Here is a 26476-nt window from a genome sequence, read left to right on the forward strand (position 1 = left end):
AAATCTTTCAACAAGACTTGGACACCTTCTTTTCTCGAGGCAACATTCCTGCCTACTTAATTAAAAAACTGCCCAAATTTTATCAGTCAGTCACGCATACATGGATGCAATTGAAAGGCAGACGAGACGATTCTACATGGTTGGTAGGGATCGATAACACCATTCCTTTTCCGCTCGATGAACTCACTGCTCGACGGACCTATTCCGCGCTACTGGGATGTTCCCTGGCACCACACAAGGCTGTGAAGAAATTTGAAGACATGCACATTAGTGTCCACTGGCCGTCTGTATGGCTTTCCCTCAGGCTTTGGCGATTTATACGTTCGGTCGCGGATACCAACTTCTATAACTTTCATGGCCGCCTTGCCACGGTGGATCGCCTGCTGATGTTCGGCATGCGAGTGGATGAGAACTGTTTTTGCGGAGAGATCGAGACTGCTCTTCATCTCTTCTGTACTTGCACCGTCGCCAAGACTATTTGGACCTGGCTGACCCCTCTTCTGGTGTCCTTGGACATACCAACTCCCCTTTCCATCTCCACCATCCTCTTCGGATTCCCGGAGGCAAAGAAGACCCCGCTGCCGTAAATGCCATTCTGGGCATTGTCAGACACCATCTGTGGCTTCACCGCAATCGATGCAGATTCGACCGTCTCTCACCCGATGCCTCCTCGGTATTGCGGTTGGCGAAGTCGACTTTCCGATTCGCGGTGAAAATAGAACATCGCCACTGTCTCCTGACCAATTATTATGCAATTAATCATAGAATTAGCGTTGTAAGCGTTGCAATTAATCATGTTCTAAGCGTTGCAATTAATCATGTTAATTAACGCTGCAATTAATCATGTTCTAAGCGTTGCAATTAATTAGCGTTGCAATTAATTAGCGTTGCAATTAATCATGTTCTAAGCGTTTTATTTTGCGTCTTGTATTTTGCTATCTAAAGATGACTTGTTTTTCGGAAGTTGTGTTTCGGTATATAAAATACTTTTTTTTAGATTCTCATATTTCTATTGAATTGGTGAGCAAACAAGTGAAAGTGATTCGTGATATGGCCATCTTTGTGACAATGAATCCAGGTTATGCAGGACGATCTAATCTACCTGATAACTTGAAGAAATTATTCCGTAGTCTGGCAATGACTAGTCCTGACAGACAGCTTATTGCACAAGTTATGCTTTATTCACAAGGATTTAGGATGGCTGAAAAATTGGTCCAGCAAGATTGTACCGTTCTTCAAGTAAGTGTATTTGACGATTGCTTAAGTGATGTTAACGAATAATTAAATAAATTTACCCAGGTCTGCTTGGTTGGTATTCTAAGAATTGCCTACATGAATTGTTAATGAATTATGCGGTTGGTTTTGATAAACTAAGTCACATAATTTGTTTTATATTCAGGCTTTGTTTAGAGCAACTTTCAAGTCAATCTCATTACGATTTTGGTCTTCGTGGGTTGAAGAGTGTATTGATCAGTGCCGGTAATGTGAAACGAGACAAAATATCAAAAGTTAAAGAAGAACTTAAGGCCAAAGGTGAAGATGTTGATGAAGCTTCAATATCCGATGGATAAGATGAACAGCAAGTAAGTGAATGTTATGTAATGGTTATCTGTTTTATTGGGTTTTTTTTATATTACTTCAAGGATATTGCTAAAATTGAACTTTTTTGCGATCATCTTTCACTCTGGTGTTCAAATGAAAAATTTGCATAGTTTTTAGGACTACACTATGCACGTCTTTGAATTACCAGGATTTTTTAATTTTTTGTCTTGTAAATTTCTTCCAGATCCTTATTCAAAGTGTTTTTGAAACTGTGGTTCCCAAATTGGTTGCTGAAGACATTCCTTTGTTGCATAGTTTGTTGTCTGATGTCTTCCCTGGAGTTAAGTATATGGGCGTTGAAATGATTAATTTGAAAGAAGAAATTAAGAAAGTTTGTGCTGAAATGTTTCTCACTTTTGGTGACGGTGAGGATGAAGGAACCGCATGGGTGGATAAGGTAAGGATTGTAACTACATAAATTTTTATAATGTACTAAATGAAGTATATTTATTAGTTGCGTCTGCAATGAACACCTCTGGAAATAAAAAAGATGTAAAACAACTATCCGCTATAATAGTATTCTGATGTCTTCATTGTTGTCATTATTGAAGACGTATGTCCTATATTCTTTCAACCTTTGTTGTTTTTTTTTTACGTAGATACTTCAGTTATATCAGATAAGTTTGATTCACCATGGCTTAATGATGGTTGGGCCAAGTGGCAGTGGGAAGAGCACAGCATGGCGAGTTCTTCTTAAAGCTTTAGAAAGATTGGAAGGTGTTGAAGGTGTTGCCCATGTCATTAATCCCAAGGTAAGTCAAAATCTTCTCCCAAAAATTTGAAATGTTTTAATTTGATGTTGTGTATCTTGCTTGGCTCCTTTTATCATCTACCAGACAAATGTTGAGACAGATGTAGACAAATTAAAAGAATTGAATTTTTATTATTGCGGATGTGCAGTATTGTCGTTTTGTTGAATCTTTACAACGCTCTCCTTTTAAATATTAAACAATTGATTTGAATTTAAAACTAGTTGGTCGACAAGTTCACCTTGTAAGTGAAGGAACGCTCATGATTGTCCTGTTGAAGAATGCATAATATGTTTTATTGTTGTGAAACTATCATATGTAGTATTCTTGAGTAGTTTAATGTATTGTATCGTTAATGTATGTTTGTATAGAATTATAAACTCTGTATTGTTATGCTTCTAGGCCATGTCTAAAGATGAACTTTATGGTACACTTAATCCCAACACTCGAGAATGGAGTGATGGCTTATTCACACATTTCTTAAGAAAGTAAGCAAAATCATTGTAAAAAAAAAGTAATAACATGTATAACAATAAATGATGTTATGTTGTCTCATTTTTGAGGATCATAGATAATGTTCGTGGTGAATTGAGCAAACGTCAGTGGATCATATTTGATGGCGATGTTGACCCTGAATGGGTGGAAAATCTAAACAGTGTTCTTGATGACAATAAACGTTTAACTCTACCTAACGGTGAGAGATTGGGAATTCCACGGAATGTAAGTTTGTCTTATCTGCTTTTTATTCATGGCATGGTTTACGTTTAAATGTTGTGGGCTGGCTTCACTGGGTTTTTTTATTCTCGTATTTGAATAATTTGTACCTTTTTTCGATAGCTTAAATATACCACTGTATGAAAATATTTCTAGGAAAGAAAATATTTTAATATGAAAATATTTTAATATTTTTATTGTTTCTTAATTTAGCTACTATTGCCCATATTAATAGAGCGCCCCGCCTTTGTGTATTTTCTTCAAATTACGTTGAGTAAAGAGTGAAACTTTGAACTTTTTCGAAAACTTTCGTTGATAACTTAATGAAGATTCTGGAATCTGTTTATCTCGAAGTTTTTTCGTTGTTTATAGGTACGTATAATGTTTGAAGTGCAAGACTTGCGTTACGCTACATTGGCAACTGTCAGTAGATGTGGAATGGTGTGGTTTAGTGAAGATATCGTATCAACAGAAATGATTTTTGATAATTTCCTGAGTGAGTTGAAGGCCAAGCCAATAGAGGAGATCGAAGAGGACATCACTTTGAGAAAACAGAGCAGAAAAACGGAAGAAAACGTGTTGTCTCCAGCTATGCAGGCTCGTTTAACAGTGTTTATCATAATGTTTTTTATGTTTAGTTTTGTCTTTGATTTGTGGATTAAAGTGTTTTTCCCTTTTTTAATACTCGAGTGCCTAGAAAATAGAAATTTAGCAAAATAAATTTTTGCTATTTTGCACACAAATTTTAACAAAACGACAGAACTTAAACTTTTTACCAATGAAAAGTTTTTTGTTTTGTTGCTATACAAGTTGATTGTTGTATATTTTTAGTGCATTCAAAGAGTAATAAATTTACAAAAAATTTTTCTTCAAGTTTTTTATTTGATCTGTTTTTATGACGTTTTCTTAGGTTCACTCGATTGAGGGCGTCATTCTCGATGTTTAAACAAGCTGTTCGCAATGTAATTGCGTATAATCAACAACACTCTGATTTCCCAATGGAGGTATAGTATAATTGATGGAAGATTTTAGCTAATATGAAGTTACACAAATTATAGTATTTAGTTCATTAAAAGCTATATTAATTACTTTTTCAGCGTGATCAGCTAGAAAAATATCTACCTCGCTATCTAGTTTACAGTTTATTGTGGTCATTTTCTGGTGATTCCAAAATGAAATATCGAGAAGAACTTGGTAAAATGGTGCAAAAGATAACTACGATACCGCTTCCGAACACATCCGTCATGCCTCTTATTGATTACGAAGTAAACATACTTTTTCTTTTTATTTATCAATGATTTTTTTTGTATAAAAAGGCGTACATGTTTTCAAAACTGACACCATTAGTCCATTGTTATTACAGACATTGGACTATTTGTCCTGTTGTCGTCACTTGTATTATCAGTAAGCAATTTGACTAATCAGGTGGGCGATCTCTTTTCTCTTGTTTTGTTGGTGTTTTGGCCAAGGACCTTGATCTATTATGTCCACCCCTTAATCCGGCATTGACATGAAGCATATATGAATTGCAAATTAACTAGCCAATTCTCTAATGGTGTTTTACCATAAGTTAGAACAAAAGCCAAAAGAAGATACTGCTCAACATGAAAAAATGGGAACTGATGAATAAATCCAATTCATTCTTCACAAATAGCATAAATCGACGAATTGTGAAAATAGCTTGCTAATTTTTCATTCTTAGATACGAGCAACAAGATTAAATCTCTAAATTAATTAGATGTTGATCAGCCAAGTAAAATTAGTACAGAAGGCCGTGTCAATTTTTTTTCAAATCACTACTGAGCATATGTCTGGCCCAATTTGCTATACAATCCATACTTTCATCAAAAGTTCGACTCGTTTTTTAGCTCCTTGACCCAACAGCATGTCGTGAAAAGTCAAAGCAAATCTAATACTGCCTAAACAAACACTCCAAATCAACTATGTTGTGAATCCTTCTGGATTTCTTATCAATTCCTTGAATATCAATTGTTCACCTACGTCACTTTTTTATTTCATATAGTCCCACATAAAGACGAGGAGAGAAAATATTGATAACATGGCACGGACAAAAGATGACTCAAGTCCCTTTGTACTGTTGATGAACAAACTGTCGCAGACATTTCCGTCGAAAACGAGGCAAGAAAACAACCATTTTTTCATACGATAGCCCTTTTTCATCGCAAGCATTTCAATTTTGTTTCGAAATTATTTATATCGACAATAAGTAATTGACTGTCTTAGAGAGGAACTGGTCCAGTTGTTAAAGGTAGCCAAGGTGACTTTCGGAGATAAAGGTTTTAGAGGAAAGAAAATAGAAGAAATCGTTAAGCGAGTTATGAAAATCACTGTTTGAGTACATAAGCAGGTATGATTCAATCTTCGACAATGATTTGTAAGCGTTTAAATATACTAAGACTACGTTTACACTACGCCGGAGCGAAAAGGTGACGGCAAAATTTGACTGCTTTTACACGTTTAAATTCCGCTGTCAAAATTCGTTAGTTGTTTGTGAAAGATGGCGCCATTTCTTATTTTCATATTGCTAGATGTTTATTGGTCAAAACAATGATTTCTAATAATTACAACGACACCAGTCATTAAAAGCTTTCCAAAACATAAAATGTTCCCCATTTTCAACTATGCGCTACCACACGGGACAAATTAAAGAGAAATGGTATCTAAAGTGTAGCGAAATATTAACGGTTTGCTGTTTACATGGCAATGCTTAGCGTTCCGTTTTCGTTCGACCACGTTTAGAAAGTGTGGTCATAACGCTCCGGAAAAAGTAACGTTTTCAAACAACTCCGCTCCAATGCAGTATAAACGGAACCCGGTTCTGTTACTTTTTTGCGCTGTCTTCAGATCGATCCGGAGTAGTGTAAACGTAGTCTAAGTGGACAAAAGCTGCACTTTTAATCATCCTTTTTGATACCTACGATATAACTGCTAAAACATGAAATAGACTATTGTTAAAAATCGACCAACCTAACACGAGCATATTCATCAGAGTTGCATCCGAGTCCAAGAAAATTTTACTGGAGGATTAATTCGATGAATATCACGTTGGATATCAAATTTTTCATACCTTTTTTAGTTTACCCAAGAATGCAGAACACGCGTTATTGTTTTATATAAAAGCCCATCTGTGTAAATCTTTAGTTAAAGTTGAAGAACATGTTCAAAATTAAAAGCGACGGTCATTTTCCTTCTCTCTCTCTCCGTCCTACATGATGTTTTAACGATATGCTGTAAGTAATCCAAGAATATCGTCGTGGTTTACAAGAATTTTCAAAAGGGGTCATGAATTATTAAAGTGTGTTCAGACATGTGCATTGGAAGATAAAAGTATTTTTATCGAGTAACTGTATTTCACTTTTCTTTATACCAAAAGTTAGCAACTCTGCTTCATGTAATTTCAAATCAAACGGACGAGAATATACTCGAGTATGCTGCATAAGAATAGAGAGGGCGGTAAAAATGCTGTTCTTATATTGAAGACATGTCGTTTCGCAGACACGTGTACGCTTAGCGTACCTATTTTTCATTATCATATCGATATCTAAAAATTTTGTGGTAAGCGTAATCGCGAAAGCTTAGAATTCAGACGCCATCTTGAAATGATTGATTGATAATTAGAGGGCTTATGACATCCAAAGATATTTCATCCTTTAATGACATGCATAATATTCAGGTATCTCTCTGTTCTGCTAAGTGATCATACGTGATTAACCATCTTTTTTGGTTAAACATTTTTCAGAGGTGTCATGTTTCGCCCAGTCATGTAAATCTACAGACGAAAGTTGAATTGTAGCAACCGCGATTAATTTGGCGCGCCTGGCATGACGGTCCACACTCTTGACTGGAGATGATTACTCTGAATTGCTATTTCATCTTGCCATAGCTATAGCTCATGTACTTTATAATTTCAGTCATACGGTTTTTGTCTGCCCAGGCCTGACGTAAGATAGAAATAAACTCGGCTAAATCATTGTTAACGGTTTTTCTGCGCAACGGTTAAATGTGACCTTGAAAATGCCATAGGAACTATCGAAATACAAAAAGATAGTAGTAGAATAAGCTTCGTGTAATCAAATAATAAGTCTTTATAACACAACATGTACCTAAAATTATTTCAGTTGATCCGATATGATCGCTAATATTTCGACAAGGCTGACGGGAAGTTTTATCAAAGCGTTGTAGATAGACTTTTAAAAATAAGTGAACATACTTAGCGTTCATCCTATTGAACTTGTTAAGCTAGTGTATAGTAGCTACTGTTGCTAAATAGCGTGTGAAAAAGGATGCGTTGTTAAATGTTACTAATGCTCATTTTTGTTGCTTCGTTTTAATAGAGTCCGTGGATTTATGTCACTGACAGATTGGCCTAAATTGAGAGACACTGAAAGAAGAAATGTCCAATTAGCAAAGAATGCTGCTTTTCAGCTGAGTTCATTATTTATTTACTGGCGGTTACATGAATGATGTTTTTTTTTCGTTTTTGTTCACTTAAAGTCCATACAAGCTTGGCAATCAATAAATGACTTGTCGTGTTAGACGTTCTGTAAGGCTAAACTATTGCTGTATTGCAAACCAAAAAGGGAAATTTAAATCATAAAAACTTTACTAGAAAAGAAAAGGAACTTCTACAAAACAGACGGACGTTCTTGAAAATTTGTTCATACAATTGCGTATGCATCCAGGAAAATTTCATATGTTCATAGTTCGGATTGTTTATAGTTGTGTAGTTATTGTTATTTTGCTATAAATGAATGTACAGTTTCATTTGTTGTGCAGATATTGTTATTTCGCTGTACATATAGCTACTAAGGGGTGTTTATCGTTTTTTACACACTAAAATTCCCCTGTATTCTTGTGTGTACGGTTTTGCATGATTGTAAATGTAGATCGTCCAGGTTGGTATAGTCCTGAGACGGACTGTTTCTGTTGTTGTTGACTGACGTTTCGACAACCTTAGCGGTAGTCATCTTCAGAGTCAAATGAGGAGTTAACGTCATCTTCAGATTCAAACCATTTACTTTATTGTAAAGTTCGTCTTAATTTGTTTCGTTTGTTTCCACTTCTGATATTTTCCGTTGTGCATAGTCGACAGTGTTTGCCGAGATTAACTCATAAATATTGCCGAGGCAACTATGTTTCTATTTGAAAAACAATCAAAATCCTATCTCCACGTTATAGGCTTGTATTACTACATTTGACATAATTGCATGCACATCAGAACGAATTATATCATATTGTTGCTTCTACGTCAGCCATCTTGACAACATCTTTAATATTGCATTGTTTAAGATTTCATTGTCCGTTGTGTTCTTAGAGAAGTTTTGATTTATTTATGACATCGTTACCGCAAACAACACTTGATACTGTTACATTACAATGTACTGCACTAATTGCTTTCACGCACAAACTTTTGGTTAAATATGCGGTTCTAACCTTAATCTTACAAGAAGAAAAGCAATGCTCAAGAAACGAGAATGCAATAAATCACATTTGAGAATGGCGAATGCACCAAAATTAAACATTTCCTCATTGAACATTTTCTGCATGAGTTTGGCATTTGACGTGTGGTACTCATCAAAAACGTTTGCAAACATGTAACTATGCTCCCGGTTCAAACCATTTACTTTATTACGATCAATTGGACGACAGAGCAAACAACTTGCTAACGACTACATATCTTTAAGATCTTCGTATACATAACAGCATTATACTTCAAATACAACAAAAATATAAAAAGAAAAACGTACCTTTAAATTCACCAGCCATTAATGTGAAAAAGTCGAACAGTGCTTTACAAGCATTGCTACCAAATAAACGTTCAAGAAAATATTCTGCCTTCTGGACTTCTGTCGTTGACACATGATCCTGTAGCAAACCAGGTAATGAACATTTCAACCATTGCAATCCCATTCTCCAGTCTCCTATACAACACCACTCCAGAAAGAGAGAAATGGCCAAAGTACTGTCTTTATAAGTATTTCTTGCATCATTCAAAATTCGTCTCAATGCATCAAAATGCCAGACGATCATAGAATGAACAGATTTTTTCTGAAAATCGATTCCAGAAGGACTCTCGAGACAAATGAAACCTTTTCATTATCTTTTCATTATCTCTTCATTTGACAGCTGCAAGGAAATTCAAAAAGTCCAATTCTTGAACTAAGCTAAAAAACATTTGAAGTTGAATACAATCAAACATATGTAGTTGAACGTCTTTTTAAAGTAGAGATTAAAAACCAGTGAGGTAAAACCATTCAACTAAAATACATGGAACGCTACCTAAAGCAAATATTTGAAGCCCAATCTTAGATCCAGACACGCGTGTATTTTGTTTCGAGATTCTCTGGCGGAGTGAAAATTGATTGAATACACACGCGTGTCTGGGTGTAAGATTTGGCTTCAAAAAACTATTAGACTTTTGTATAGCGTTCCAAGTATTATATAGTTCACTGGATACAACTGAAACAGTAAATGTATGTTAAAGTATGATAATGTATTTATTAAGATTTTACCAAAGAGAGGTCCACATTAGTGTAACCAACAGCGTGCATTAACGACATGACAATTGATTTATCTCGTTCCAGTCCTCTTTGATAGAGTTCGGTGGTAAGAGATGCAGCGTGTATAGTCTGGACAAGCGTGTCTAAAGCAAGCCATTAAGTCAAATGGTTAATAATAAATATCAACTTTCGCTAAAGGGAAAACACTTCTTAAAATACCTTCTTCCTGTTCGTAGTAATATCTTGAAAATACGGCCATCGTCGAAGGATGTTTGCATCCTGACGCATTCAACATACTGCAAAGATCACTAGCATCACACAACTGAAAGAAACAAATTATTTAAGCATTTAGCAAATGTGAAATAAGCAGGAACTATACAAGAGTAGAGACTAATTGTTTATATACCATTTCATTTACCCTTTTCTGTAAGCAAAGTTTTACTGCCAGTTTCCTATGCAGTCGTTAAGTCTATTTAAACACTAACATTACTTTCAAAAATGGTGTAAGTAAGTACATACATGTACGTATAAGTACATTTTCATTCATATCAAAAATGGAAAAGCATGTACACCTTCGAAGGCATAAATAAGTACATACATGTACGTATGAGTACATTTTCCTTCATATCAACAAGGGAAAAGAATGTGCACCTTCGAAGGCATAAATAAGTACATACATGTACATATATAAGTACATTTTCATTCACATCAACAAGGGAAAAGCATGTACACATTCGAAGGCATAAATATTTCAACGCCTCTATTCCTCATCGCACGAGAGATTTTTCCATGTTTTGGATCCATGGTGAAAATCAACCTGTAAACACGCAGCAAATTACGATAATAAAATTACAGCAAAGATCATAAACAATAAATGCCATCAAAAATTTCTCACCGGAAGTTTGGATGGGGTTTCACAACAGGTATCTCATCCTTCACAATCCCACGTTCGTTTATACTCAATTCTCCATTCGGTTCCAGAAGACCATTTAAACGATCCAAAACAGATGCACTACAACAACATGAAAAACACCTTATTTCTCTGCATGGTTTATGGCAACTCTGATACAACTTGATCCCCAATTAAACATCATAATACATATATGTACAGCATACTCACCTACAAAAGTTTACGTTGTCGATCAAAAGCCAATCTCCTTCTTTCAATGCTTTCACCAACTGACCATCGACACATTCAAATTGACCACTAAGATGCGTATTTCCCTTGCTTTTAATCAATTGAGAACGAAGCTTTGTAACAGCATTCATAAGATGTTCTGAAAATATATCCGTGATCAGTTAGTTAGAATCAAAGCGTTTAAAATACGATTGAAAAGAAAGTAGTGCGATCGCAAGCTTACAAAAATTTGATGAAAAATTTTGAATTCAAACACTTTCAAGCGAAACAACGCAAGCCTGAATGAATGACGTAATAAAGTAACGAATAAATAAAGAACTCACCAAAATCGATGTCAATCGAGGCGTACTTCTTTTAATTTCACAACAGCATCTATGAAATCCTCCATGGAAACGTGTTAGTGCTATAATACGTACTGGCGATGTACTCTTGATTTTTCTTGGAATTCTCTGAGCACGATCAAAGACTAATTAAGCAAAAAGGAAACAGGCATTAGAAAGGGGGTGAAACACCACACGAATGATCTTGTGGCAAATAGGCTGCTCTTGATGTTGTATACTGGCTGTACCTTAAATATATGTATTATTTTGATGTAAATTTTATCAACAGGACGTACTTAAGTCACGTGTTTGTGGGTAAAAATCGAATGTTATGCCACTACACTCTGTCAAAAAGGTCAAGATAATTGTATTTTGCATTTAGCTTATAATACTTTGATTTTTTGTACCGCAAATGATATTATAGTTGATATTAGAGTTCATTTGATATTAGAGTTCATTCGTGCTTATTGCATTTGAATTACACTTTCCAGAGGGTAAGTTTTGTGTTTTCACTTTCAATCTCTGAGAGTAAAACGGAGTACAAAAGTTGAACTTCTTAAGGTCACTAGAATTGCCATCAGTCTACCAGTAAGCACTGCAGGGCTGCGAAAGGTCGCTTGCCAAGTTGAAACTGAGAAAGAATTATCACAGAACGACCATGACAATTCAAGACTTAAACATTTGTTAATTATCAGAATTCTCAGGAAACGAGCAACGATGAACACTGGTTTAGAACTAGTTGTTGACAGGTTTATTCAAAAATTTCCAAATAGGTGCATTGTTTTAAAGTTCCATTTCAAACCGTTAGTAGAAAACTTTATGATTGTATGTTTGATGTTAAAACGCACTTTAAAAATTTGATGTTAAAACTTAAACCATTCATTCATAAGACATTTAACAATATTCGTGTAGCGAACTTAAATCTACGAAATCGGATACAGTCAATTTTATATTCTTGCCCCCCCCCCAAACATCTCTTTGCCCCTTAATTTCCCCCCAGCTGATGAAGACCCTGTGCCCGCGGCTGCTTCTTGGTAACACAATTATATCTTTCTCCCTAAAAATGTTTATTTACGGTGATTTTACTGTCAGATGAACCATTCGAAGTTCAACTAACTATATTTCCACCAACAGGTTTTTTAAAAAGATTGCGCGCTGATCACTTAAGTGACGTTATCCATACTGTAGGACGCATCAAAAGGTTTGTGGAAATAGGTGAGGATATACATGAGTGAAATCGACGGATGTCTCAAAAATATACATTGGATTATTGACAATCTGCACAGATTATAAATATTTAGTAAAAGACATTAATTTATGCATGATTAATTACTTTGACTGACGCGTAATTTGATGCGCAAGATTTAGTTGGACAGTTAAGGATTATAGTCTATAAGTGAAGCTTACAGTTACCAGGGGTGGATCTAGGGGTAGGCACCTAAGGCAATTGCCTATGGTAAAAATCCTAAAGCAATATGATTTTGATTTTATTCGATCGAGATACTGGCACATCAAAATTATAAATTAATCTATTAATAATTTGCAGTTAGCAGTCCAGTTAGTACATATGCAATTGCTGGCTAGGTCATAATTTTGTTATATGATGATATAGATAAATATGTTAAAATCATGAGGTTGCCATTCTACACTAAACAATAAGCAGTTAGTTTGTAATATAGAATTATATGTTTGTAGATGTAGATCGTCTAGGTTAGTATAGTCCTGAGAAGGACTGTTTTTGTTGTTGTTGACCGACGTTTCGACAACCTTAGCGGTAGTCATCTTCAGAGTCAAATGAGGAGTTAACGTCAGGTTAGCCGTATTTGTTATCTAGTTCTACATCATTGTATTGTGTGTACAGGAAATGTGTGGGTGTCAATTTTGTATTGTCCTTTGTGGATTAGTGTGAAGTGTAATGTTTTTAGTTGATCGTTTGTTTTGTATTGTGAATAAGTCGTTTGTAAGGTGCCGGTAATGGCTGTGATCTGTTCAAGGGGGTTTGCCAGCGGGTTTGTTCCAAGTTGGTATACCAACTTTCTAATGTAAGCCGTTGCCTATAGTCAGTACTGTAAGTAATGCATTTTGCCGAGTCCCAGTCAATGTTGTGCTTTGTGAGTCGGTACTGTTCGGCAATGTGATTAGTTTTGTCTTGTTTCTTTGAATCTCGTTTGTGTTCAGTAAGTCTTATGTTTAAGTTCCTGCCAGTTTCCCCGATATAGGAGCCGTGGCAGATTTCTGTATGTAATTTCGGCAACCATATTTTAGCTCTAATGTTTGATATTTCACTTTACTGGCACTGTCAGTGATTTTTCTTGATGAATTCCTCAGTTTTTATCTTTTCCATATGTTATTAATGTTCCTGTAAACTCTGCATCTTCAACTTTTTTGAGAAAAGTTGTAATAACTCAAATTCTATCAACCTACTTTCATCTAAAATTTGGATTTAATTTGTAAAAGCTGAAGTTGATTACATGGGTGTTTTTAAATAATGAAGTATGATTGTAAATGTATCATACTGTATCAAATGTATCAATTGTGTTCTAAACAAATAAATTATAGGTTTTTTGAGTTAGTCTATTGTAGCAAAAGGATAATTGTTTAAAGCTTTCCAATGCAACATGCTCCAGCAAAAAAATTGTCGGATCAATGTATAGGAAGTGAAGTAGGGTTTTGTTGAGTGCTGCCACTCGTAGGGGAAATCCCCTACAGTAGGGGAATTTAGTGGTTTGTAGGTGGTAGTTGAAACCTACGGGAAAAACTGTAGAATGTAGGGCGATTGTAGGGAGAAAAGAAAATCCTTTAAAAATGAGCCTCATTTTTGCCCAAAATACTCTTTTCTTATGAATGTTTTCTGCAGTGCGGTGTTTGAAATTAAATGAAGATATGATCTTCGCACTGCTGGACAATTTAAGCAATCGTCTCAGGACCTGAAAAAATCAGGTGACTCAACGGGATTCGAACCCATGACCTCTGCAGTGCCGGTGCAGTGCTCTGACCAACTGAGCTATGAAGTCACACAGTGGTGAGAAGGTCAATATTGTTGGGCTCATGTTTTCTCGTGAAAGGAATGTCGTGTGAATGTTTTATGCAGTGCGGTGTTTGAAATTGAATGAAGATATGATCTTCGCACTTTGCTGGACAATTTAAGCAATCGTCTCATGACCTGAAAAAATCAGGTGACTCAACGGGATTCGAACCCATGACCTCTGCGTTGCCGGTGCAGTGCTCTGACCAACTGAGCTATGAAGTCACACATTGGTGAGCAGGTCAATATTGTTGGTCTCATGTTTTCTCGTGAAAGGAATGTCGTATGAATGTTTTATGCAGTGCGATGTTTGACCTGCTCACCACTTTTCAATAAACCTTTTTTTGTATGCATTTTTTAAAAACAAACTAAAAAATTCAATGGTCCGACCCGACGTAGGTATATAGTAAGGGTATATGCTAAAGAGTTCTCATAAACGTCTCCAGTGCAAACACGAAAAACATCTTTTATTTCTCTTATAAAATAACAATAATCCGAAACCGATAAATTTAAGACAAACGTTTTAATATTTTCTTGAACATGTATTCATGATTGATTTAATTCTATCTTGCCTCGATTGGTTTGCACAGGCTAATGAAACCCCCAGCTCTAGAACAATCAGCGTACGCGTTGCTAATTTATAATAATTCTGTGAATGCTATCAATTACAGTTTCTCGGCAATAATTACTTGCGGCAAATGTTTACAGCTTTTTTCTGTTACATCATTAATGGCAGCCCAAAATTTTTACTCAAGACTATGTATATTTTCTTGCGCATTTATAATATTTTTTTATAAATTTCATTCACTACTTTTTCTGTGCAAAAGTATTTTGATTTTAGGAGTAAATAGCCAGGCCGCAATACTGCCTACTGTTACTTTAAATAAGTGCTTACATTCATTTGGGAACACTCAAAACTTACTTGGCAAAGATATTGAAAGTTTTTACCGCAAGTGGTGGGGAATTGTAATCGGCAAACTAAAAGTGATAAGCATATGTGCCGGCCGCGAAATATGATTGTATGATTTGCAGAAAACATGTGGATTTACGATTCTTGAATACGCATGTTTTTCTTTAATTCATGAAAGCAGGTAAAAAAATGAAGGAAAAAAGATCAAAACTCTTGACGAAGCAATTGTTCCTTTAAAGGGAAATATATTTTTCTTTTAGGTAGTTAGGAGCGTAGTTAGAAAAAAGCAATGGAGAAAAACGCCCCTCTCCCCTTTCCATGCTATTGTCTATACGCTTTCAAAGTGCACTTTCTTATTGTACGAATCACTAACCAAAGCAAACTAATACAAACAAAAAACATATGAATTTCATCTGTTAATGCAATACATAACAACAAAGTAGGTTTTACGACACTTTGCTTCGATGTCTTTCGATTAAATACAACATAACAAAAGTTCTTAAAAAAATATATTATTTACAACTCTGACAAATTTTTAAGAACATGAAACAACTGAAATTTATAACAAATCATACGTCATGTTTTTTGTCTTATAAACTTTCTTGAATGCGTTAGCTATAAGTTTCCAAACAATAGTTCGCAAGAAGTGTTTCTACAATACACTACTTCTTAACAAAACCTTAAAAAGGCAACTCATCAAGTCAAATGAAGTCCAAGACAGGGTATTCAAGAAATAAGCACGATACAAAAATAATAGCTTGAAATTCAAAGCGTTCTAAGATAGTTGAATATATGAAAGATGCATGGGTCAGTAAAAATGTAATAAATAGCAAGATCGCTGCTACTTTGGGACACCCTGTAATATGACTTCAAGAGAAATGTCAACAGAACCGTAAGAGTGAAGAAAGTTTCAAATTGTCACATGGTTTGACAATTATCCTATTCTAATTGTTGCTATAGCAAAAATAAAATGTGTATGACTACGACAACAATCATAAACTAAACATTCTAACCGTAGTTTATTTCTTATAATATAAATAACTGTCTATCACACACAACTTTAAAAAATATCTATATCAGCTCTATCACAACAAGAGCGTCCGTCATAACGTTTGTATAACTAGGAATGCCAAATGTCACAAGGTACCACCATGCATGGATGGAACCAAACAAGGAATTACATTCGGAGCTTCTTGATCAACGGGAAAAAATTTTCAGCAAGTTTGTAATAAAAAATAATGAGCTTCAGTAAAAGTATTATGATTAATTGCATAATACCTTTTAGCAACCAGTATGAGAAAAGTAGAGTGACTGCAGCCTTGTTACGCAGCTAAAGGTGGGAACTTGGGGGGCAGATCACGCGAGCGAAATTCTTGGTCCCCTACAATTTTATATTTTACTTACATTACGTTGTTTAAATCGGGCATGCTTCCCATGCCGGTAAACTGGCCTCCTTGAGAGAAAGTACACAGCTGCGCAACTGCTGTAGGGCCCTCGACTTCTTAAGTCCGATACGCCACTGATCTATACACATCCGAATGCTCACTTTTGTTTTAAAAACACAAGTGAACATTCACTTGTGTTTTTACCTCCACAGTAGCAAAGCCAGCCAGAAAGTTTCAGTCCTGACATGTAAATTCCACAACATTATCACCATTTATTTCATTATGGAAATATAATGTTTTTTCTGTAAGTGAAGACATTGCACGACAAAATTTGCAAGCTGACAACACTACTGTTCGTCTTGAAAATGTTGATATACATTCACTTGGATTTTCCCAGCATATTTGAAAACAAGTGAGACAGTTTAATGGAAATTGGTGTTATAGAATGTTCGATGAAACAAGTCACATGACGGTCGATACTTTCCTTTCAATGCGAATGACTAAAAGCCTTACTCGTAAACTTGTACACGAGGCGAGTTGGCGGCTTTGCCATGAATCCTTTTGAAATATATGTTCTCAAAGAACGAGCAAAGTTTTCGTATTTCATGTTCGGCTTGTCACGACGCCTGCCCCACTGAGAGGCAACCGCTGATGAGTTGACAAACTTGAAAACTCCATCTTTACGATCAATCCACACAATAATGTTCGAGTAGAGGTCAGGTTTGTCTAGTAATTCTGATAAAAAATGGCACAAACGCGGTTTTTTAGAACGACCCCGGGCTGCTTTTGTCCCATTTTTGTGTTTCTTCTTTTCCGCTTGACATACTGAGTTTGCAGATTTTGAATATTTACAATTTTCAAAAATCTGGTTGCTATTTTTCTCAATCGACTTATCGCAGCAAGCATGTGCGTAGTCCTGATTGATCACGAGATCAGTAATATTGGTATTTAAGAAGTTGTTGGTCGTGGATGATGCCATGTTTGCTGATTTGTCTGAACATACACTGGGCTGAGGTGTGAACGGAGTCTCATAAGATGGAGTTTGTACAGATTGAGCATGATGATGGAGATTGTAGGATTGTTGAGGAAAGAAAATGCTGATTTGATTATGTTGCGTGAAGTTGATCTCTCAAACGTACATCTGGAGTGAGTTTTGACTCGATGAACTGTAAGACATAACAAAGCTGAAACTCAAGTTGTCATTTAAATTTTACCACTTCAACCCATGCAAGCAACTTCAATTCAGATGGTTGTCCAGACTGTAAACTTTTGGTTAGCAAAGGACTACTTTGCTCTTTTTAATCGGGTATATTAGAATTTGAAATTGCTTAAAAAAGAGAAAATAGCATGGTGAATGGTCAAAATAATATCGTAATAGTTCTTAATAGAACTGTTTAAAATTAGAACACTAACCCAACAATTCTAAAGAATTGTTTTTAAAGCTGAAAGACACTATGCATTTCGGCAGACTACTCATCAGAGAAAAAACACTTACAGGCAATATACACATTTACTTTTGTTGTTTCAGCAGTATTAGCTACGATAGCAAATGTGTAAACACCAGTGTTTGATCGACATTCTTTCACATCAGAGTTTCAGGTTCAAAAACTTGAAATGTTAATGGGGATGATTCATATCGCGGTCCACCATTACCAGTTATCGCTACAAGTCGTTGCGCAGCATAAGCACCACGAGGGATAAAGGACCAAACACGCGCAATAATGGATGAGGTAACATAAAATCGCCAAGTTATATTGTGAGAAGATCCAGGTAAAAATACAAATTTTTCACCATCCAGGTGGAGATATTATTGAACCTAAAATTATCAATTGCATATTGCTACACCAAAATTAAATCATTTGTGGAAAAAACATAGATGTACAGAATTGAAGTTTTTGTTATTGGTCACAAATACCAAACATTTCTGCAATTGATGGAGCTGTCCACTTTTCGTTCTATATATACGGAAATATTAACATCTTTCCCATCATTATACACCACTAGTAAAAAAATATTGATTAATCCATACGAAATTCAGTGACATGTTCATATAAATGAAAGTATACGTTTGAATGAATGAATTGCTTAATCCATCTTTCTTAACGTAGAAGTTACATAATTCAGTTCATCACTTTATCTTCAACGTGAGAAAATTGCTCCTATTTTCATCAACAACAGGTAACTTTCTTTTTTCAAAAGGTTTCCAGGTCTCATGGTGTGCAAATATTTATTTTTTTGTTCATCGTCATGATACATTCAATTCACATTTAATTGAAGACCACTAAAAATCTTTCTTGTTGACTTTCGATGTTGTGAATTTGTGATAAATATCTTTTTGGTTATTTGTTCATAACTATGGACTGCAGTTAATGTCTGTAAAACTATTCCCAGTGTAACTAGTACACAGAAGATAAAACAAAAGATTTTTCATAAAGTAAAATATCATTCACAAACAATATAACCCTAAATACAGCGTATGTTCTTCACCGGCGGGTGCTCCATTACTTAATAACTGCTGACTACGATATCAAAGCAAAACATCTTTAGGCCTTTGAATGTAAATGTATTATAAAGTTAAAGTTATTGCTCTTGTTGTTTTAGCATTCAGATTGAGAATGAAATATCAAAACGTTAACAGTTTTATTGCTGCTCCCGAATGATGGACGTTTTTGTATGTCTGGAGCATTGCGATATTAAACAGTTGGGATTCTCCAGTACATTTGTTTATATTTCATGTATTAAGAAGGTAAATTTTCTAAAGGTCCCCGTATTCTTGAAGCTCTCTTTGTGTTGTCGAGCACCCCACTAATCCTGTATTAAAAATGAAACCATATAAACTGTAAATAATTTTTGTTACAATTGGCGCTCCATAGTAGATCACTAAAGGTGTTTTTAACTATCCAACTATGGTCATCTCTTAACTAGAAGGGTCTCAAGGCATTCTCTAATCAAAAACAAATTTTGAAATTTACGATTTATGTTCATCAGAAATACGATTTCGTGCTTTTTTCAGGGCCTTTTCGTGATCCTGTTCTAAACAATTCGGTATACATAGGAAACAAGTCAGGAAGGCAGGTGTATAGTAAGGTAAATAGAAAATACTTATTCAAAAACAGTATTACCTTACACTGTTATCAAAAACAACCAATGAATGAGTCAGAATGACCAGTGTATATTAACATCCAAAAATAGCTTCCTTCTGAAAATCATAAAGTATTGGCAGCTCCAAAGGCAGGAAAAGATGCAAAATTCAAATCTTATCAGAAAATGTAAATGTTCGTAAACGAGCCATTGTGACTTTACAACATGGAAAATGTTTACAAACACATGTTTAGAATAAATTTATGATTTTCTTGAAAACAAATTACTGTTCTCATAATTTCTTCTTTCGTCGGCTATCTCGTACTCCGATTCATTATTTTTTGCAAAGATTCATAATTATTATCTTCTATATTCATTTTCGATATGTCCAGTTCTTGATAAGTTTTATCAACTGTGTCATCCTTTGGTCTCAATGATTAATAATTATCTTCTTTATTCATTTTTGATAAATCCAATTCTTGATAATTTGTATCAACAGAATTTATCCTAACTTCAGATAGAGATTGAAATTGTTGACAATTTTTACAAAACGAATGTCGACGATATTGAAAAACAATTAAAATAGAAACCAAAATTCCAACGATAATTCTAGATGTTAAAGTTATTAAAATAATGTACCATTCTGTTTTGCACTGTTTTATTCTCTCTTTTTGGTCATCACAAAGAACGTTGTCTAGAGAAGAAACATAGAACTTACAACATGGAAAAAAATCAAAAGAGTCTTTTTGCATACAATACTAAAACACACATTTAATATAAACGACAACTTTTTTGAAAATAGACATGTTTCGACATCTCATGATGCCATCTTCAGTATGAGTGGAATAATAGGTGATACAAGGAAATAAGATAAATTAATGAGGAGCGTCCGAGCGTATTACAAACTAAATATTGTATTGAATTTAAAAACTTGAACATTGAGGTCAGGGTTAGTTTTGTTAATGTGGAGTGCTTCTTTGATTTTAAGGGTGAATGAGGTGTCGGCAGTGCCGATGATTTTGAAACAAGAGGGTGAATAGTTGGTTTCGCATGAGTGAGATTTAAGAAAGTGTCGGTAGATATGAGAGTTTTTGTCTGCTGTGGTATGTTCCCTGATTCTGGTGGATAAATGGCGCGAAGTTTCGCCAATGTATCGGGAATTACATCCAGCGCAATTGAATTCATATACCATCATAGATTGGGTCTTTGAATGAGGGGTTCATCATCGAATCATGGATTGGGTCTTTGAATGAGAAAAGGTTTTTGATTTTGAATGATGTGAAAATTAGTCGAATGTCAATATCTGTACAGAAGCGTTTCATAATGTTTGTAAGTCTGCGTTGTGTGTGTTGTGAGTAACATATTACTATGCATATGTAATATTATTTTATATAACATGCATATTATTATATATAACATATTACATATTATAGATATATACATATATATATATAAGTTTTACATATATATATATATATATTATAGTACGGATAATATTCCAGGATAAAAGAGCGCTCAAAATTCTATATATTAGAAAAGCGTAAGATAAAATGAACTAAAATAAAATGGACAATTGTTTGCTGTCGCTACTCGGAACCTGCCGTCTTTGCCTTGAAGAAAGGCTACTTATCCTGAAAGGACGTAAAAAGAACATTTTAAATAAACGTTCCAATATGTTTAGTGCATGCCGTCATGTAACTTAACACCTTTTAGTCGATGTATATAGTCAGCAAATAAAATATTATCTGTCAGTTGCCTGAAGATCGCCCTACGGCGTGAAACTCCGAGTAGCGACAGCAAACAATTGTCCATTTTATTTTAATTCATTTTATATATATTATATATATATATATTAGAGAAAAAATGGCGACAAGAAAAACCACGCCCACAACATTGCCAGTAATAAAACCGATGCTTGTTGTATAATCATATCTTTTTGAACTTTTTGTATTTTTGGAGGCACCTTCAAGAAACAGGTGTCAAATTATGTTTTAAAGAACAGTTTTTGGTAGCTCCACTACATTTAAAGAAGAAATAATTCGAATACCAGACCAACAAATAATGTAAAACAGTTGAAACTCAAAATAAAACATTTCTAATATGTAAAAAATATACTTTGTTCTGCTCTAGATTAAAGAAGCAACTTTGGAAATTTATAAATGCTTTGTCTGCCATTATTTTTAACACAAGCAGATAAAGTATACGCAAAAAAAACGTAAGTACACTGTCCTAGCATTTCTATTAGGCTAGTCGTACAAGTGCCTCTAAAATCACTTGAACGTCAAAATTTAATGAATTAATTTTGGTTCTGCAATATCTTTATAACCATGCTATACTCCAAACATCTTTTATGAACTCATTGACAAGCTCTTCACCCCCCCCCCCCCCCCCCAAAAAAAAATAGAAAAAGTTACCGTTTGTTGTGGCAGAGTACAATTTATTAGTTGACAACGTTTTTCGCGAAAAAGATGATCTGGAAACTAAAAAAAATGATTCAAAAGAAAGGATTCCTTTTTTTCTAATTCTTTTGCCATGACACACTTTTCAAGATTTTATGTTATTTTAAAATACAGCCAGACTGCCATCAAATGAAAAGAAAACCATATTTCGAGATGGTTTAAGTCATTAAATAAATTTTATACAACTCAATTGTATAATTTGCTGTTGGTACTTAATTGAAATAGAGAGTCAATTATAATCGTATATTAACTTCAGTAAGATAAAAATTCTATGAAACAATATTCAAGAAAACTTTTCATTTCACAAAGTATACTACTTAAAACACTCAACGCTGATATAATGCACAAAAAAACGGCATTAAACGTGATCTGAAAACTAGAACAGCAACTCAACAAATATTATTTGTTGTTGGTACTTTAACTAAAGAGTCGGTGTTGGTCGTATTTCAAATTCAGTATGATAAAAATTCTATGAAACAATATTCAAGAAAACTTTTCATTTCACAAAGTATACTACTTAAAACACTCAACGCTGATATAATGCACAAAAAAACGGCATTAAACGTGATCTGAAAACTAGAACAGCAACTCAACAAATATTATTTGTTGTTGGTACTTTAACTAAAAAGTCGGTGTTGCTCGTATTTCAAATTCAGTATGATAAAAATTCCTTGAAACAATGCTCCAGAAAACATTTCACTTCACAAACTTTATTTAAAACTAGAAGTTGCTATCGCAAGGGGGGATTGCTGCCCCGACCCCTTATCTGGAAAAATTGCAGGGTTCAGAACGTAGTGACATCCATTGGAGCCACCTCCGTGTACAGCATTCTAGGTGGTTTCATACATACGTTATGATTGGGTGATTAGAATGATAGACAAAGAAATTTTACATGCGTGTCTCTTTAACTTTTAGCTTTGCATTGGCAAGGTTTATTTCGCCATGTGTAGAGTTTTCTTTCTATCTAAAGGCCTGTTTACACGTTCCGATTTGTCAGATCCTATTGTTTTGGGTCCGTCTTTTGATTGCTTGTTCAGACGGTCAGATAGTTGTGTTGATATTTAGATACGTTTAGATATTTATAATCTTGAGAGCAGCCATTTGTGTTGTCCATTTATCGATATAATTGCGTACTTTTCTTCTTGTTTCCAAGTCTTTTTCAAACATATTTAATTTGGCTAGTCATTATATTCTAGGCTATTTCTATCCTCTTTTTTAGATTGACGGATCCGACTGTCGGAGACTAACTTTATATGTGCTCACACGATCCGTTTTTAGGATCTGACAAAACCGGATCCGACAAATCGGATCGAGTGAACGGGCCTTTCAAACGTGTCATACCTTATTTGGTATACATGCAAACAAAGGCACGCGTTCTGAAAGTCGACGGTTGATTTCCGAGGAAAAATAGCTCCCGTGCTTTACATCTTATTTCATTTCACGTTTCAAATAATTTTAAAGATAAATTCATTACCATTTCGAACGAAAACAATTTTTTGATTCTTTTAAATATCTTGATGGTTTTGATTCTTTTGAGTCTTTAAATTGCTTTTTGATTAAAAGTATGATACTTTGTTTACTCAAACGATCGATCGAACGCATGTTTACAAACGTAGAAGCGGACTATATTATAAAACTGTAGTTTTTTTTCCATTATTTCCTTTATAATATTTTGATAGAACCTTTTTTCCGATGATTCTGTGCGACTGCGATAAAATGATGAAAAGTTATCGCAAAGGGCAAATGTTTCATCGTATTCATAATTCATATTTCATGGTTGACTCGCACCATGCGTTTAAATTATTTTTGACGTTTTGTTAAATCCACACCGATATTTCAAGTAATAATAAAAGCTCGAACAAATTAAATATATGCTTACACGACATTTTTCTCACCGTGCGATCATAGAGTGCAAGATAAAATATGTGAACCGAGCTGGCTAAATACGGCACGGTGAATCCATTTCATGTGTTTTTCGCCAAACGAGATATGTGTAATTGATGTCGGTAATCACTCGATTTTGGTATCTACTGTATAACGTTGTTTAGGCCGCATATCTATTCGGATTCCGGACATTTAAAATCAAAGAGAAACTGACAGGAGTTCCGAAAGGTTCTACCTTATTGTGATTGTTCTTCCCCCCTCATTCCGTAAAAATCCCCCCCGGAAATGTTAACAGACAGAACGACACAAATCGAGATTTTACCTCTATATAGGTCGAGTAGAGGAATGGGCCGAGACATGTCAAGATTAGTGTGCTGCCACGCTGATGCGTGGCAGCAGTAACAGTAATATTCAATTCAAGTACAACTGGAAACTAAAACAACAGCAACTCGATCAACAGTTCTTTTTTCTTCGCAATATGTTTTTATTATTATGAACATAGTATACTTTGGTAGCTATACTTTAAACTATGGGCTGAACATTGGCAAAACGCAAAAAAGTAAACTTGAAAAACTTTGTTACCGTTTGTAGAGGCAAAGACATTTGATTGCTGGATTGTCGGTGAGAGGGCCTCAATGGAACCTAGTATAACAAAATTTGCTTGCATAATATTCATTCTAGAATTATTATAATTCAGGGGCTGGTTTACAAGATCGTGACTAAAACACCACACGAGTACATACGAGTACATACGAGTAACATGCGAGTACATACGAGTAACATACAAGTACATACGAGTATCATACAAGTACTTACGAGTAGCATACGAGTACATACGAGTGACATACGACTATATACTGGTCAACAAATGAGAAAAAACACAATTTCTTCAATACATTGATATTTGCGTTTATTTTTCCTTGTATTTGTGTGGACTTTAGGGGAGCCATTTGATGGATTTAAATGCTGAAAAGGTATTTTACTTTCATACTACATTCATTTGTATGTTTTAGTTGAATTTGTTATAGATATTTTGTCGATGCGATTTGCCAGCATTATTTATACGTTGTTTATCTAGTCGCTTTCATAAATATGTATTTCCTAGGTGAAAGTGTGTCAAAAAGCGCTCAAATACTGGCAAATCGCATCGACAAAATATCTATAACAAATTCAACTAAAACATACAAATGAATGTAGTATGAAAGTAAAATACCTTTTCAGCATTTAAATCCATCAAATGGTTGCCTCAAGGTCCACACAAATACAAGGAAAAATAAACGCAAATATCAATGTATTGAAGAAATTGTGTTTTTTCTCATTTGTTGACCAGAAAATAGTCGTATGTCACTCGTATGTACTCGTATGTTACTCGTATGTACTTGTATGTTACTCGTATGTACTTGTATGTTACTCGTATGTACTCGTATGTTACTCGTATGTACTCGTATGTACTCGTATGTACTCGTACGTACTCGTGTGGTGTTTTAGTCACGAACGGTTTACAAAGCCTGCATAGCGTTATTCAATGGATAGCAAAATATTTCAAACTTGTAGAAATGGTGTTTATAGTTTTGTTGCGACAAAAAATTTGGTAATCTTCGAAACAATATTTTATTTCAGTGATTGAACAGTTAAAATCGTATAATTTTCTTTCATAAGAGATTTTTTGAAAGTTTAAAAATATTTGCTATCTAATGCAAAGCTATTCAGCCTTTGTGCAACCGGCCTCTGTTGTTTGCATAATACATTATGATTGCCTTCAAATGAACATCATATTTTTGTTAACTTTAACTTATTAAAAATTTGAATTAGCTTATGCTCTCTTCTTTTAGATTGAAATAATTTATTTTTAATAAGCAACTTTTACAACATTATCATGTAATGTAGCTACATTTTAAATATCAGAAAAACCACACGGATTACGGAAGCAAGCCAATGTTGACGATATTCTGATTTGGTAAAAATTCTTTAGAAAATGTTCTAGAAAACTTTTTAACTTACGGACTTATAATTATAATTTCTAATTAGCAGCAATTTTAAAAAACACTTGAGAAAAACGACGATTTTTTTGAGAGCAAACATGTTTCGACATTATCAGAATGCCATCTTCAGTGCAGAGTGGTTAGTGTTAAGTAATATGATACGTAATATGATATGAATAAATTAATTACAATGAATAGGATTATGATTCAGTTACTAAATATTAAATATATTACAAAAAAGGAAAAGAAAAATAAGTATTAAGAACTTATAACAAAAAATATTATTATAAAGTAAATATAGTGTTGTAGTGGTGAACTTGGATATTTAAATCGGGATTAGTTTTATTAATGTGTAGAGCTTCCTTGATTTTGAGTGAGAAAGTGGATTGATCAGTGTCGATGATTTTAAAACAGGAAGGTGAGAATTTGTTTTTACATGAAGGAGAGGCTTGAAGATGTTTGTAGATAGTGGAGTTTTTGTCTGTGTGAGTATGTTCCTTTATCCTGGTAGATAATTGGCGAGAAGTTTCACCAATATAGCGGGAATTACATCCCGCACATGAAAATTGATAAACTACCATAGATTTGGAAAGTTCGGGAAGTGGGTCTTTAAATGAAAATAAAGATTTTATTTTAAAAGGTGTGAAAATAAGTTTAACGTCAATGTCAGTGCAGTAGCGTTTAATGATTTGTGTGAGTTTGCGTT

The 26476-nt window shown here is 34.5% G+C and overlaps 3 protein-coding genes, 1 long non-coding RNA gene and 2 other non-coding genes across 8 annotated transcripts in view; 3 read left to right on the top strand and 3 right to left on the bottom strand.

Annotated features, from left to right (window-relative positions):
- The window catches only part of LOC124455229, a 118933-nt gene that overhangs the window by 72282 nt on the left and 20175 nt on the right, over positions 1–26476 (top strand). The window lies entirely within an intron of this gene.
- Positions 1028–2348, top strand: LOC124455234. Its single transcript, XR_006951780.1, has 4 exons — positions 1028–1239; positions 1400–1583; positions 1787–1999; positions 2202–2348. It is a non-coding gene; the product is annotated as an uncharacterized LOC124455234 (long non-coding RNA).
- LOC124455232 (cytoplasmic dynein 1 heavy chain 1-like) lies at positions 2570–7850 on the top strand. The gene is made up of 7 exons (XM_047005928.1): positions 2570–2839; positions 2915–3071; positions 3438–3662; positions 3976–4069; positions 4163–4330; positions 5089–5433; positions 7421–7850. Exons 1-4 carry the CDS (start codon positions 2757–2759, stop codon positions 4009–4011), a joined length of 501 nt encoding a protein of 166 aa, XP_046861884.1. The 5' UTR covers positions 2570–2756; the 3' UTR covers positions 4012–4069; positions 4163–4330; positions 5089–5433; positions 7421–7850.
- Positions 8390–11304, bottom strand: LOC124455230 (midasin-like). 2 transcript variants are annotated; one of them, XM_047005927.1, is made up of 7 exons: positions 11141–11304; positions 10707–10863; positions 10482–10598; positions 10319–10403; positions 9806–9908; positions 9599–9729; positions 8390–9212 (listed from the first exon to the last, which is right to left on the bottom strand). In XM_047005927.1, the coding sequence occupies exons 2-7, from the start codon at positions 10853–10855 to the stop codon at positions 9183–9185; spliced, it is 615 nt and encodes a 204-aa protein (XP_046861883.1). In that variant the 5' UTR covers positions 10856–10863; positions 11141–11304; the 3' UTR covers positions 8390–9182. The 2 variants fall into 2 exon arrangements, with proteins under 2 accessions (XP_046861883.1, XP_046861882.1); XM_047005926.1 differs by having other exon boundaries at positions 11048–11299.
- Trnaa-ggc lies at positions 13985–14059 on the bottom strand. The gene has a single exon. It is a non-coding gene; the product is annotated as a tRNA-Ala (tRNA).
- On the bottom strand, positions 14221–14295 carry Trnaa-ggc. The gene has a single exon. It is a non-coding gene; the product is annotated as a tRNA-Ala (tRNA).

This window comes from Xenia sp. Carnegie-2017, unplaced genomic scaffold (assembly GCF_021976095.1).
Source record: "Xenia sp. Carnegie-2017 unplaced genomic scaffold, XeniaSp_v1 HiC_scaffold_30, whole genome shotgun sequence".
In the NCBI taxonomy this organism is placed as follows: domain Eukaryota; kingdom Metazoa; phylum Cnidaria; class Anthozoa; order Malacalcyonacea; family Xeniidae; genus Xenia; species Xenia sp. Carnegie-2017.

What these genes read in the sequence shown, in the direction of transcription:
- LOC124455232 (XM_047005928.1), top strand. Translation starts at nt 2,757, where the DNA reads ATGTCTAAAGATGAACTTTATGGTACACTTAATCCCAACACTCGAGAA. An exon ending in GATTGGGAATTCCACGGAAT is followed by an intron (nt 3,072 to 3,437) that starts GTAAGTTTGTCT and finishes CGTTGTTTATAG; the next exon opens with GTACGTATAATGTTTGAAGT. An exon ending in TGTTGTCTCCAGCTATGCAG is followed by an intron (nt 3,663 to 3,975) that starts GCTCGTTTAACA and finishes ACGTTTTCTTAG; the next exon opens with GTTCACTCGATTGAGGGCGT.
- LOC124455230 (XM_047005927.1), bottom strand. Translation starts at nt 10,855, where the DNA reads ATGAATGCTGTTACAAAGCTTCGTTCTCAATTGATTAAAAGCAAGGGA. An exon ending in TTACTACGAACAGGAAGAAG is followed by an intron (nt 9,730 to 9,805) that starts GTATTTTAAGAA and finishes GGCTTGCTTTAG; the next exon opens with ACACGCTTGTCCAGACTATA. An exon ending in CTAATGTGGACCTCTCTTTG is followed by an intron (nt 9,213 to 9,598) that starts GTAAAATCTTAA and finishes ATTTCCTTGCAG; the next exon opens with CTGTCAAATGAAGAGATAAT.